Source organism: Anarhichas minor, unplaced genomic scaffold, assembly GCF_050575085.1.
Source record: "Anarhichas minor isolate MPS153535 unplaced genomic scaffold, ASM5057508v1 ptg000030l, whole genome shotgun sequence".
Taxonomy (NCBI): Eukaryota; Metazoa; Chordata; class Actinopteri; order Perciformes; family Anarhichadidae; genus Anarhichas; species Anarhichas minor.
The window spans coordinates 3,516,171-3,531,180 of NW_027466476.1; the positions used below are offsets into that span (position 1 = coordinate 3,516,171).

At 42.6% G+C, this 15,010-nt stretch overlaps 1 protein-coding gene across 2 annotated transcripts in view; it reads left to right on the top strand.

The window, feature by feature from the left end:
• Positions 1-10,154, top strand: part of lmx1bb (LIM homeobox transcription factor 1, beta b) — a 43,475-nt gene extending 33,321 nt beyond the window's left edge. The window contains exons 3-8 of one of the 2 annotated variants that reach the window (XM_076104960.1): positions 4,105-4,337; positions 6,263-6,438; positions 6,945-7,022; positions 7,397-7,514; positions 8,711-8,872; positions 9,997-10,154. In XM_076104960.1, coding sequence (XP_075961075.1) covers positions 4,105-4,337; positions 6,263-6,438; positions 6,945-7,022; positions 7,397-7,514; positions 8,711-8,872; positions 9,997-10,154 — 925 coding nt within the window. The remainder of the gene's footprint in view (positions 1-4,104; positions 4,338-6,262; positions 6,439-6,944; positions 7,023-7,396; positions 7,515-8,710; positions 8,873-9,996) is intronic. The other variant, XM_076104961.1, reaches the window with a different exon arrangement.
• Positions 10,155-15,010: the final 4,856 nt, after the last annotated feature.

Sequence of the window (15,010 nt, forward strand, 5' to 3'; positions counted from 1 at the left end):
ATGCTTGGCAAGAATGTGGATGAGAGTATTTCCTCGAGCATCTAACTATTCTGTTAAGACTCACATCTGTTTTGAAAGCAAAGAAACCAGGAAATATCTTGGTCAGCAGCCTGATTCGAGATGAGGCCACTAAATCAGGAAGTATGAAGCGTGCGCAGTTGACCGATTGCTCCACATGCCCTTCGTCTTGCCCGGAGGCCCTTGTCTGACCTGCCTCCCGGGCCTCATCTCTCACCTCGGCCCTGATTGGCATGGCCACAGGTTTCCTGCTCAAACACAAGAGCCCATCTTCAAAGTAATAGCTTACAGCTGCTGCCTGGATAATCCTCATCCCCTCTGTCTTTGAAGGGATGCGGTGACATAATAGCCCGGGCTATTCTTCCCTAAATTGTTATGGTGTTTCTTCGGGTGTTGTTTAATAGCAAAAGGGGAGGTGAGACTGTTGCACGTGTTGCTAAATGTAGCATGATTATCGAGCGGCATAAGCAGCTCCATACTCCCCCCTCCCTCCCCACCTCTTCTCTCTCTTTTTCTTCTGGGTTTCTTTTATCCCGCCCAGTCCTCCTGATGCTTATCACTGCGGCAGAAGCATTAAATGTAATGTCTGTAGAAGGGAAATCATTGGCAACATGTGGTGAGAGCTTAAGATGTTGTCACACTTTAAGTTGCCTATAATCTGTTCAAAGGGAGAGTGCATAGTTCTCCAAAGTGCCTGGAAAAAGGGGGGAAGAAGAAGAGTAGCGTAGAGGCCGAAGTCTCCCAGCTACACTTGGCTCGGCTGAAGTGTTCATCAGACAAAATAACTGCAAGTCCCTGATGGCTTTTGTCTTCTTCATAATGCTCTTTTATTTTTTTTGTCTGTGTTTTTCTGCATTTGCTAAAAACACAGCTGGTAGTGTTACAAGCCTCAACAGTGTGATCATCTGTCACGGAGAGGAAGAGAGAACTATAGATAACGTAAGAGAGAACAGACAAGGGATTACAGGTATATGGACACAGGATTAAAAAGAGGGACGTAATGATTCCTCTGGGAGGAAGGTATGTGCTGAGATGGGCTCTTTTTTTTTAATTTACGAGTCCAGTTCTGGGGAGGCCTTGGGTAAATATTGACACTTCTCTCTGCTTGAGATGCGGCCATTGATCCACACAGGAGCAGTCTCATCACTTGATCTGTGCGCTCAGGTGTGGGAGGAGGAAAAAGCAAGAGCCGGGGACGTGGGTTGTCATGCTGGTGGTCTTCTTTGTGGTGTCTTTTATACACAGACTAGCTTAAAGGAGCTGAGCAGCTTGCCTCTGCGACACTGGGAGTCGTGTTACCCAAGCAGCTCAACGTCCAGAAAGTGGATTTTAGGTGAATACAGGTCTTAGTGTGACAGGTCACTGGGATCAAGTAGAGGCAGAACGTGGTAAATGATCACCTAAATCACTTTAAGTCTGATTCCACTCACACCTACAGCACTTTGATACCTTTAATATCCCAGTAGAGTCTAACAGAGAGCTGTGAAGTCTCCCTTTGCGCTATGGTTATTGTTTTTCTATATATATATAAAATTATCATTTACATCGCCTCCTCTTGGCCCACTGGCCTGGTCCTCAAACCACTAATCAGGTAATGTTGGGGAGGTTGAATGGCGTGCCTCCCCCTGGTCAACCTTCACTGCTCACACAGTGGTGTTGTTTTAAAGAGCATTCTTTAGCAGCTGAACTTGGAAAGGTATTAAAGTGGGATTAGGCTCCTCCACAATCCACTGCTTGTGTCATTCAGGGAGTTTGTGTTCTCCTCTCCCCACTGCCACCTCCCCACTCCTCCTCTGTTTGATTGTGGCTAGCCGCAGGAGTGGGACTGACTGTGCCTTTCAAAGGAGAGGGGTAGGGTTAAATCCCTAGTCCACTGCTCCCTGCTAATTCTCCTTGTTCCTTAGAGAAGGATTTACTTCTGCTGCCAGCTTCTCAAAGGCCTTCTCTGCCCATCCGAAAAGTCGCCGTTGCCTTCCTGTGGAGGTGTGGTTGCCATAGAAGGGGCGTCATGCATGGCTATTCCATCTGAACCCCGCTGATAATGGGGACCGGGGACTGAAAACAGGCAGAAAGTCCGGATTAGACCCGGGGACAAAGCAGGACAGGAAGATTCCAGAAGGGACGAATAGGAATTACAGCAGCAAAAATAATGCAAAGTGACAGAGAGGGGAAATAGAAAAATAATGGCTTACAAGATTAGACGCGGCGAGGAGAAAGAAGAAAGGAAAGAGGGCTGAATGAGAATGTTTTCATCTAGATGAGAAGATTTGAGAGAGCGGTCGTAGGTGAATGCGGAGCCCTGGACGTATCAAAACCGCGCTAACAAGTCATTTCCTCAACTTTTTGCTCTCTTTCTTAGCCCTAAGCCGGCAATCATTAGCTAAACATTAGAGTTAGAGCTGGGAACTTGTCTTGACAGATTCATCACCTCTTTTCCCTGATCCCAGCATGGAACACACTAATCCCTCTAAAAACTAGACACAAGTCCCTGAATATTCAGTTTATCTCTACACGAGTGTGTCCAAGATTTCCGTTTTTAGTTTAGTTTTTTTTCCACATTTTTTTTTGTGGGTAGTGTTGTTCTTGCCTTTTGTTTTTTTAGCGTAAAAAAACGAACTCGGAGGTTTGTTTAGAAGACAGATTCAGGTTGGCAGGTCACTTAAACTAGAACCCTGCTTGTTTGAGAAACACGCCAACATTTCTTTTTCAAGGGATTATCCTTGAGGTTTTTTCCATAGTTGAATAATAATCTTCTTAACTTATTGTAATAAATGAAAGATTAAAGGATTTTATGAACCCTGTGAGTGCCAGCTTCTGATATCTCTGTTGCTTTGCTGCTGCATGGTGGTTCAAAAAGTGTTTTTTCCCTGTGCCAGATGCAGGTGGTGATCATAATAGAAGGAACTAGTACAATAGTCTATCAATTGATGGGATGTAATTAAGATAACATAAACTCAAATGCTGAGTTTAAGCAATTATTTTAGAAAGCTGCATAGACAACAACAAAAACAACACTATCGTGTTTCCAGCGTGCATACAGCTGCTCACACACATGCACTTACACGTATGAACACATACGCACACACACACACACACGGTATCAGTACTCAATCAGCACCTATAACAGCATTACCATAACAAAACCATCCTTTGGTTTCCCTCCGCTCATATTTACACATTATATTCATCGCTATCGCTCATCCCTGTCCCGAACCAGCAGATGATGTCAATTGCTCCTCTTGCTGCCTCCCTGCCTTACACAATGAAATAGATGTTCACCACAAATAGATAGGCGGTTGCCAGCTGTCTTCCAGACCAGGGCAAACAAAGAGGCCACTAATAAATCCAGCTTTACGGCTGGACAAGATCAACCACACTCCCTGCCTTCTTGCTCCATTTAATGTGGCTTCTACTGAACAACAGAGAACAAATTAAATGCCTCTCAGTCACCAATAAAACAATGCAAACATGTCCTGAAAGGATATAAAAGAAGACGGAGGTGCTGTCGAGGGAATGGTGATAGAGGCAGTGTTGCGCCATGGAGGCACAATATTAGACAGTAAGATGAAATATGAACAGGCTCGAGGGCAGCCCGGTAGTCAGCAATGAATCATGGTCTCTGATATGGTATCTGATGCATATAGAGTGTCGTGGATATGAGAGAAACGTGTAGATTGTCAGGCTTGATTGGGATCATCAGGTTTCTGGAATCACTGCACTAGAACATGATCCAGCCTCTCTTTTAGATTTGCGAGGAGGTTTGGGTGCCCATGACTGAGCTCGCTTGGAATTACGCAGAGCCGGGCCCCCACCCTCGAAATTTTAACAGATGAGTTGCTGCCAAAAGGAGTCACCTCCTTGGCTGCCCACAGGATCAGCAAGCCAACTTCATTCTTTACGAGCAACTCAAAAAATGCTTCGGGACTAAATAAATCCACACGTTATATGGCTTATCATTTCTGCTTTGCATTTAAAAGACAAAGACTTTGTTATTTATTTTAAAAGTGACATCGTTTTTCTTTAAAACAACGTCATTTTCTGCATCATCAGCACACCCACAATTATCCTTTCTCTCTTGTTCTACAGGTTGTTTGCCACCAAGTGCAGCGGCTGCATGGAAAAAATCGCCCCTACAGAGTTTGTGATGCGCGCCCTGGAGTGCGTCTACCACCTGAACTGCTTCTGCTGCTGCGTGTGCGACCGGCAGCTGAGGAAGGGCGACGAGTTTGTCCTGAAGGAGGGGCAGCTGCTGTGCAAGATCGACTATGAGAGGGAGAAGGACTTACTCAGCTCGGTTAGCCCGGATGACTCAGACTCAGGTGAGCCCTCTGCACCCTCTCACGCGAGAGTGAGAACAACACGGTGGTGTTATCATCATATGGCACCGAGGTGTTGTATTCTGTATGCTGTGTTCCATCACAGTGGTAGCCAACATAGACATCCACCATAATGGATCCAAACTGAATCTAACTGGTTTTAGTTCATAATATTAAAAGGAAAAAAACAATATTAAGTTGTCCTTAAACTAGTTGCCACATCACTTGCTGAACATCTGAGATTATTCAGAGATCTTGCATGTGCAGCCCCCAGGCAGTAAAAAACTTCTATAAAACATGCAGCTTTTCAATGGCTGATTTTGTATCATTCTAATTCAAGCGAGGAGCGTAGTTTTATGATACAGTAGGAAGTGGAAACAGGACGAGGCCAAGCCACCCTGTATTAATGGCTCTCCATGCGTGGGCAGGATCTGGTGCTGGAAAGAATTAAATCACTGTATCACGGTGAGTGACAGAGGGATTTGGGGCCTTTCTGCAGAAAGCCTGCGCCTCCGCTCTTATCAGCTCTAGTGTTCCTCGCCTATAGCCTCCACACACAATGAGGCATCTTGCCAAGCCTCACTGTTCACTACCATCTGGCTCACATTTAAACATGCACAAAAGAGGGGAATTTGTCAAATACATCTGTGCCTGTGTCAACTTTTGTCAACTTGTGGGAATATTTGCTCTGCGTCCTCCTCGTTCGGTTGCGTCGCACAGGCATGTCCTTTGTGCACGTCTCCGGAGGTTAACCTCGGCTTGTGGCGGACAAAATGTAGGTTTTCAGTAGAGAAATGTAGGCACTTATCAGAACCAGACAACAGGAGACACTCAGCCATCATGTGCTCGTTTCCTTACAGCCTCTAGACCCCAAAATCATTAGGATTCATGAACAACGCTGCTGCTTTAGATCAGGAAACACTTATTTTCAGCCCAACATAGACGAATAATTTATTTTTTCATTTTAAATAATTCATTTCCATGTTATGTTTACATATCGCTGTGGCCTTTGTGGCAAGTAAAACTAAGATGCAGAATTAAGTAACACATTTTCCATTATATGTCATGCCACAAACAGTTTAATCAGAAGCAAAAATGATAATGACTTTGCCCTTAATCGAGGATAAACTTTGACGATACAGTGTGTGTCACAAGTTTTCGAGTTTCACATTGTTTTCATGCTCTTTTCATTTAATCATTGCATTAAAATTTAGGATTACTCCTAAAGAAATAAATTGTTCTGGGAGAATACTGAATATATAATTATTATATATAACAGCTGCAAACAGTGAAAAAATAAAAATAAACTAACAGGCATTTTCTTAATATGAGCAATCTAATAACACAGAGTTATTACATTTTAAAGGGTACGTTGTAGGAAAGAAGCATAAAAATGACACAGACTTTACAACCCAAAAACTGTAATATCCTGCTGCTGACAGTAAAAATCTATCCATATCAAAATTGTCATTATTTTAAGGTCTGAAATTGAGCAAAAAAATGGATTTTCCTGCTGTGTTGCGGGAGATGCATTTCTCCCATGTACTCATGTTGGGTTTTTCATGTTGCACTTGATGTAGTATCCTTATCAGAGATTGATTTAGTGTAAATCAGACAAAGCTGAGCGCAATAAATTACATGTGACGCAGTGTCCAGTTCAATGACAAATGTGCATATTTAACTGCGTTCTCCAAGAACAAGAGCCGCAGACTTCTGTAAGTCTAACCGTACATGTGGCCTTTTCCTTTTGTAATAAATTGATAACAAAGTATCAAAAACACATGTCTCCTTTGATTATGCACTTGTGGTGTGTGAATCTCCCGGAATAGGGAAGAACGAAATATATTTATCAGCAGACTGTCACTGACTAAAGGGTGTAGTTAGTTCAAGCTTGTGCTGATGACACAGAAAAATTGCTCTTTCTGCAGAGAAAAGCGACGATGAGGAGTTGGATATCAAGCCGGAGAAAGGCATAGGAGGCCAGGGGAAGGGGGATGATGGGAAGGATCCCAGGAGGCCCAAAAGACCACGAACCATCCTGACCACTCAACAGAGACGGGCCTTCAAGGCCTCCTTTGAGGTGTCCTCAAAACCCTGCAGAAAGGTAAGACAAAGCTTAAATAATCTGTGAGCAACATTTTTTTATTTATTCCCTGGTCTGTATTTGGGGTAATGGAGGTTAAGATGCCGACCACGAGCCCTACAGCAGTTTCACAAATAAAATTCTCAAATTAAAAAAAGTCTCCCCCACCTCAGAGCTCCGCTTTGAAGTGGCAAGCAGCATTCTGTTCTGTGTTAACTGAGGCCGGCTGGTGTAACGCAGACAGCCTGCACCAAATGTCATACTGAGATAGGAGAACTGCTTCCATAGCCTGGGCCCTAAAACAGGCGCTGCACCTGGTCCAAAGCTTTGAAGAGGCAATAACCAAGAGGTCCAAAAAGACCACTGTATTCATTCAACATTTCAATGAAATCAAAGCAAATCAAAGACGCAATGTGCCTATCGGGAAATGTGGAAGATATGTTAAGGAGGCAAAGTAGTTCAGTGTGCTGTGTAAGTGTTTTGTTTTCTCGTGGGATGCTGGAAATCTTTTGTCTTGATGCTTTCAGGTGAGGGAGACGCTGGCTGCAGAGACGGGACTCAGTGTTCGGGTGGTGCAGGTGTGGTTTCAGAACCAGAGAGCTAAGGTGAGAGCAGCTAACACAGGATAAATTGGATTTTGCGTCCGCATACAACAGCCTTGTTTCGTCTTAGAGTCCAGCTAATAAATCACCACAACTATGTGTGTTAAACTTATCACTGCATTCCTTTCTCAAATGTTTGAAAAAAAAAAAAAAGCACAAGGAGTTGAAAATCTCGCTCACTCTTGCATTAAATGTCTACGCCCTCCTCTTTTCTGATTATTATCTTGTGAAAACCTTTGATACTTGACAATGAAGTGCACTCAGATACAGATTCTGTGCAGTTCATTTGAGGGTGAACAGCGAGGAGCATCCTTTTTAAATTAAAGAGCACATGTTAGTTTTGGGGGTTCCTCACAACTCTGACTCCTCCGTTTCAGATGAAGAAGTTGGCAAGAAGACAGCAGCAACAACAAGAACAACAGAATTCTCAGAGACTTGGCCAAGGTACGAGACAGTGCTTACCCTGCACACACGATGGAAGATCATTGTCTCAAAGCTCTGTCTCTGGGAAACTATTTACTATCTATGTATTCACATTTTTCTCTTTCACCTTTTCCATCTTTTAAAGCCCCATTTCACTCACTTAGTTTGCTTATTGTTATTTCATTTTGTTGCATGAGCTTCACCGTGCAGAGTTTGACACTAGAAGGGCAGAAAGTTTATCCGTGCTTACTTCAAATCTGAGTTCAACGCTTGTACGTACGAGGAAAATAACATCACAACAACTGGAAGAAAATCATGGTGCAGCATGCAACTTACACAGTGCAGAAGAAGGAGTAGATGTTATTTCAATACATTTTACCTGAAACTGTTTTCAGACACAAATTATTATTTCAAGCAGAGATTTTTTATGTGTCATAAAACATGTCAGAAGGGAGTCTTTAAGTGTTTTGTATCCCAGCAATATATTGTTTTAAATGTTGACATCCAGCTAGTTAGAAGCCGTACATGAGGGCTTCTTTTGTTGTCTGCGAAACAGCAATACCATTGAAAACACAGAATCAGAAAATATGAGCTACATTCTGTCAAATGTGTTGTGAGAAAAGAGTTCACACATTCAATAATTGCACTCAATATCAGATTACACATATGTCAAAGTGTAAACACGAACACGAAACATCAAAAGCAAGTTAGAAAATCTGTCTGGAAGCCAAAAGAAAAGAATGGCCGACGTCATTCTGTAAAGCCACTGCAAAGGAAAGTGTTGGGGGGGGGGGGGGGGGGGTTCCAAGGATGAAGCCACAAGAGTTTTGTGTCTTTCTCACAAGTCAGTTAGCCAGGAGCAATGTGTTTGTGAAGGGAATTGTGGGAGAAGCCACAGGAAAGACTACTGTTGGTTTCCATGGAAATACTAACAGAGGCAGCTAAGCAATCCAGGTATTTGGAGGGTTTTGAGTCCGTCTTACAAGAACCAGAACTCAGACATTTAACCTTATCAAGTTTTTGCTCTGGCAGGAGTGCAGCACAAAAAAAATTTGTTTGAAGATCTAAAATTGCGCGTTACGAAACATGTCCTCACTGTTGATGCTCTCATCATCATTGTTTTCCCCCGTTCAGCGACACATTTCTGCATATTGTGCGCTGCTGCATTTACATTTTGCACACTCTTCCCAAGTTTTTTTAAATTTATTTATTTTATTTTTTTACATTTCCTGTAATGTTTTTCCCCGTTTGCTGTCTTTGCCTTGCAGAGGTGATGTCCAATCGGATGGAGGGGATGATGAACTCCTTCACACCGCTGGCTCCGCCGCAGCAGCAGCTGGTCGCCATGGATCAGAACGGTTACAGTACAGACCCGTTCCAACAGGGACTCACCCCCCCACAGATGCCCGGGGACCACATGAACCCATATGGTGAGCATCCACCTACTCCCCTCCCACCCCCTCCCCTCACCCCGCTACCCCCCAAAAAAAACCACACACCCACTCCTGCTCTAAAAACACACACATGCCTGTCCCTTGATCAACCTCATAGCTCCCTAGTGTGGGACATGTGTTCAGGCCACAGCTCCCCTGATTTAAGCCGCTCACAGAGACGTACGAGCAGCTTCTCCTCCCACATGAGATAACACACGCACGCTCATAAGCTATTGGGTTTTGAAGTTTATTTTCAAATCTGTTTAATATGGTTTTAACTCTCCGCCTCCACCTCTGAGACATGCCCCATTACTGATGATGTTTTCCAATGGTGGTAAAAACATGTGGTCAGTGTGGACAGCTTGAGATAAAGTGCAATCCAGACAATGATTGAGGGTTGTGTGAGCTAATGAATCAATATGGGAAAACAACAAGTCTCTGATTTCTGTGTGATGTAGGAAAGAATTAAAATGCAAAGGAGGGGGGAATGAGTCAATCAAGTGTTAGTCCACAGGATGTAACTGGAATAACACATTTCTGAGTGATGTCCTCAACAAGCCCCAGAGGGACCATTTCCTGAAGTTCATAACTTCCTTATAATTTGCCTCCATTTAGTTCATCTCGGTAGTAAGAACCCAAATCCCCAGTCTCATCACTCCTTTGGTTTGGGGAAAAGAACAATATTGGCAAGGCATTAAAAGATATGTCTCAAAACACTGTCCCCATTTTGTGCAACACTATCATTAAGATCCAGAGTGTAATAAAGTTAACTATTCCCTCCAGAGAAATAACATGTTGAGGTTTTATGAAAGGCGGAAGCGGTTGCTATTAACCAGATCTTTTAGGAGGATGCCCCTTGTTTACATGCTCCCTCATAGACCGCAATCGTCCCAGCGAGGGCAGCAAAAAGTGAGCTTTGATATCGAACAAAACAGCTCTCCCAATTGTGATGACACACAACAGCCATTTCTCAAAGTGACTATTAGTAATTATAATTTCCCAACGCTGCTATAAATCTCAAATACAAGATTGCATTGATTTTACAGTCAGAGTGGGGTGTTGTTGGGTATCTTTTGAATGACGCAACCGAATCCTGACGGCTGTCTCCGTATCCTTCACAGGTAATGATTCTGCATTCCATGACATAGACAGCGACACGTCTTTAACCAGCCTCAGCGACTGCTTCATGGCATCGTCGGATGTCAACTCCATGCAGGCCCGCGTGGGGAACCCCATCGACCGCCTCTACTCCATGCAGAACTCTTACTTTGCATCATGAAAGAGAAGAGTGAAGCCAATCTTCAAAGAATAAACTGCCCATCTCAACCTGAAAGAGCGATGGCCGGGAGTTTCCACACCAACACGGACACTACAGAAGAAACCTCGCAGTAACTCCTGGTTATGTGCTGAAGCTTACGCAAAGATAGTAAAACCACTTGATGTAGGACAGTGACGACTCCTGGAAAAGACTTAAATATTGTTAGAGATTATTCAGTAGGATTGCTTATCTGTCACAGGAGATATTAGTCTTTTCTTTGGTCACGTAAAGAAAACAAGTAGATACTGAAGCCACTGATTACACTCTCTCAAGCCAAATGACACAGTGAATTTATACAGTGCATGATCAATTGTAAACTAAAACTTTTGGTAAGCCCCGCCCCTTGGTTAAGATGTGGTGCTTGGACTGTTTCTTCTTTACACTACATGGATTTCCATGTTCCCCGTTAGCATTTTGATCACTTTCAATAGGTTTAGATATTGTGTTAATAGTAAATAGGTGCAGCATGTCTGCAAGAGTGGCTGTACATTTGTGTGTGTATGAGAGTTTGTGGTGAGAAAGGATTGTTTAGAGGAGAGAAAAAAAGGAGGATTTGTTGGACAAGTAGGATCAGTGAAGTGTAAATACTTTCCCCAGGCAAATTGGATGTGCATGTTACAAAATGGAAAGCATTCTATTTATTTAACTATAACAGGCTCTTGAAGGTGCATATTAAACATGAAAAGCTTTATTTAAAAAAAGGAGAGCATTTTTTTTTTTTCGTTGAGCAATTAGTGAGTTCTTGAGTATCTCAACTCATCTGTATGCCTTTTTAATATGAAGATTAACCCTTTTGTTTCGTTTCTTCTTCAGCCAAGCTGTAAATGAGCAATGTTGCTATTTATTTCGTACAGACCATAAACCTTTTGTTGTCATTGTCATATGTGCATTCTCAAAATGTTAAAGTTGCTAAATGACCAAAGTTGACTGGTTTGATGAATAAACAATGTCTTTCTCCTGATAACATTAAATAAATGCCATTCAGTGATCATTCTAATGGTAACATGTTAAAGTCCCAAATATCACCTGTTTAAATGTATTCTCAACTAATTACACCAGGAGGTTTTACTGTGGCTCTTAACAGTATCGGCATGTTGGTCAGTATGCTTTAAAGGGCCAGTGTGTAGGATTAGGTGGCTTTTAGCAGTTAGTTTGCAGATTGCATCCGACTGAATACTACCCCTCTGCTCACCCCTCCCTTTCCAAGTATGCCGGAGAACTACGGTGGCCTTCAGTAAACGTGAAAGACTCTCTCTGGAGCCAGGGTGTATCTGTTTTGGGCCACTGCAGAAACTCCGTGTAGAGGTCCCACTCCCTGTGTAGATATGATCTGCTTATTCTAAGAAAGTGCAACAATTCTTATTTTGACATGATAGTACACTAATGAAATCATAGTCATGAATATTATATTAATGAATCTCCCTAAATCCTACACATTATTCCCTCCATTATTGGATGGATTGCCACAACATGTGGTACAGACATTCATGGTACCCAGAGGATGAACCCTAATGATCCCCTGACCTTTCATGTAGCACAAATATTTGAGTGGTGTGACAAACGACGGGGAAACTCACGACTATCCCATCAAGTGTACCATGTGTTTAGTGGCACTGTAATTAGCAAATGTCAGCATGCTAACACTAAAGTCAGATGGTGAACATTGTTGTCAACATATTTAGCATGTTAGCATTGCCATTCCAAAGTAATGCCCCACCGAGCCATTAGCGTCCAGCACATTCTGTTATATGATTTCAGCGGTTGACCTGATATTCATTCGAAGCTTGTAACCATTCCAATACATAACTTGAGTACACCTTGGCAGAAACATGTACATGTAGTGAGGGTGAGGTCGGAGAGAAGTGCAGGTGACATACAAATACAGCTGCACGACTAGAGTACAAACCCCACCTATAACCTCAGGGCTTGCGGGGCGGCTTCTTGGAAGTGCCATCTGGGTGCTTCTTCATTTCTCTGACAGCTCCTGAATGTGGCCAGGCAAGCTTCCACACACTGTCTGCGCAGTCACATGACCATACAGATAAACAGTGCATGTATTAGGTTACTATGACTCAATATATTCCTAATGTCATACTCATGACAGGGTTTAATAATCTCGGCTGCTATGCCTGAGCAGACGTAGCGCATGAAATTGTCAAATTGTGAGGGTTTAGAGAAGTGTGTTTTATATACACATATATATGTATATATAAATACTATCAAGTCTTCAATCTGACAGCCAAGTGTTGGACATGTTGGCAAGGTTACACTGCCATTTATCTTCACTTGTCACACCAGTAAGCGAGCATAGCCGGGAGCACTGCTCAGTGACATTTTATTGTGGAACCTGATTGGATGAGATCTTTTTTATGAGTTTGTTGATTTTTCCTCGTTACCTGGCTGAGGCTGCTTTGTATGCGATGTGGAGAAAAGCATGTGGAACAGGAAACAGTCAGTCTGTCGGTCTGTGTTTGTGTGTGCATTCATGCATACGTGTGTAACCATAAGCAGGACTTTTGAGTTTACGTCAGGTTTGCAGTATATATATATGGGGATTAAAGCATGAAAGACTGAGTAAACAGATGCGACAAAGGCTCCCATTTACAGTAAACATGGAAGGGGCTGCTACGCACACATTGTGTTTGCACGGGATAGAGGGTACAATTGGTTTGAACCTCTCCCTTTTCAGGGCAGGCCAGGTGAGCTTACAGCGAGGTGTTTAGGTGTAGATGAGGACAGAAGGCTCTGCTGCTGACACTGTAGTGGAAATGTGAGAGTAAACCCTCAACAACCATACATTTCCCCACATGATGTTTTTTCTAAAATATCTTTGTTCTTATTTCTGTTCAAACTTATACGGTCCTGTAATTCATGGAGTTATAGAAAAAAATATTATTTTCACAATAATATAGGTAAATACAAGACTGCAGTCACTCACTTCTGACATACAATGAAAATGTCCAGGATAAAAACACAACAAAACGTATTGCCATTGAGGCCGTCATAAGAAAGGGGAAGAAGGTATGATGGCTGATCATCAGGTCAAGAAACCCAAACAAACAGTCAAAACTGGTTTTATGACTCTATTAACCATTTCTTTACCAATAATTAATCAGACCTCTACTCTGGGTAAACAGTATTAGCTGGAGTAGTAAAAACAAAAATACATTTTACCCGGGATGCATTTTATTCACCATTTATACCTCAGTTCAAGCCTCCAATTTGCCTAAGAGTAAAATAAGAGTGAATATAACCAACGTCACTGCTTGTTCGCTGGCACTTGGGCGTGAATCGGCCAAAGACGACAATTAGAGGTTGAGGTAAGTGTGGCCTCAATATGAAAACAGTCATGCTGAAATTCGAGCTAAAGACACACACACACAAACTCACGGAGAGTTAAGAGTCGGCCTTCAGTAAACTGTTCACACATTTACTCTTCTGCCGTTCTGGCACCTCATAGGAAATGAGCCTAGTGACAATATTTTCATTAGATAACCGAAATCCTGAAATTTTCCACCTGAGACACATTTGGACGTTTGTGATTCATATTTTCTCTTAACTGTTAGCTTCTCCTGCCCTGCCCATGAAAAACATACGGAACTGGATTTGTTATTCGGGGTAATTTAAAGACAGATTCTCACCAGCCGCCCCATAAAAGCACAGCATGACCTAAAACAGTAGCAGAAGAGTAAGCAACAAGGCCGCATGTCCCACCATCGCTTCATCACACTAAATCAGTTAGGGAGTGACTCATTCAAACCATGCAACACTTTTTGAAATGCCTATTGCTTTAAATTTACTGTACTTATAATTGGCATTCCAAACTGTCGTTTTTCAACATCACATTTATAACAGACCGATATTACAGTTTTTTTTTAAACAAACCAAGCTCAATTAATTGTTGCTTTGCAGGGCCAAAGACACTCAGACGTTTGTGGGTTCAGTACAGTCTAGATTTCTTCTCATGATTTCACAGAGTTCACAGGAGTTCACAGCGAGTCCCCAGTGGGAACAGGAGGGCTTTTTGGGTGTTTTTATTGGGCATTTTCCATGGCTAGTGGTTAATTGTTAAGGGAGATTTTTAACCAACGTCTGACACATATTCTTTGAGCCTTGAGGGCTTGTGCATAATCAAATGACAGACTAAGCTGCGGTTTCGACCATAGAGAGGAGTCACAGCCAAACATCCAAGCATGTCCTCACAGCAGATTCTTGCTTTATTGTGTCAGTCAGTGGCACCAAACACTGCCGGTATGAGGCATTGTTTGCATGCTACAGGTCCAACATAGATGTAGTAACAGTAGTTTACTGTTACATTATTGATCCCACAGTAGGAAACTATTTAACCGAAATACCACAAGTGATTCAATACAGACATTTGGACACAGGAGAGTGCAATGGCAATACATTACATTACAGTCATTTAGCAGATGCTTTTATCCAAAGCGACTTACAATTCAGATTCTATCACACCGTAGGCACAGCTATGGGAGCAATTTTTTGGGGTTAAGTGTCTTGCTCAAGGACACATCGACATGCGATTAGCAGAGCCCGGAGCCGGGGCTCGAACCTCCGATTCTCTGATTGAAGGACGGCCCTGCTCTCCACTTACCCACAAAAACATGTAAATAATAACATTACAAGAAAGCCACAATTCAAAGGTTCAGGTGCAGACCATTACATTTACTCCTCATGTCCAAGAACAAACGAACATTTGAACCTCTGGACATTTCTGGGACTTGTAAACTGTTTTTTTCACCTCCTACTTCTGTTCCTGTGCTGAGAAAAAGATGGTGTGGGATTCACCTCTCAGTGCC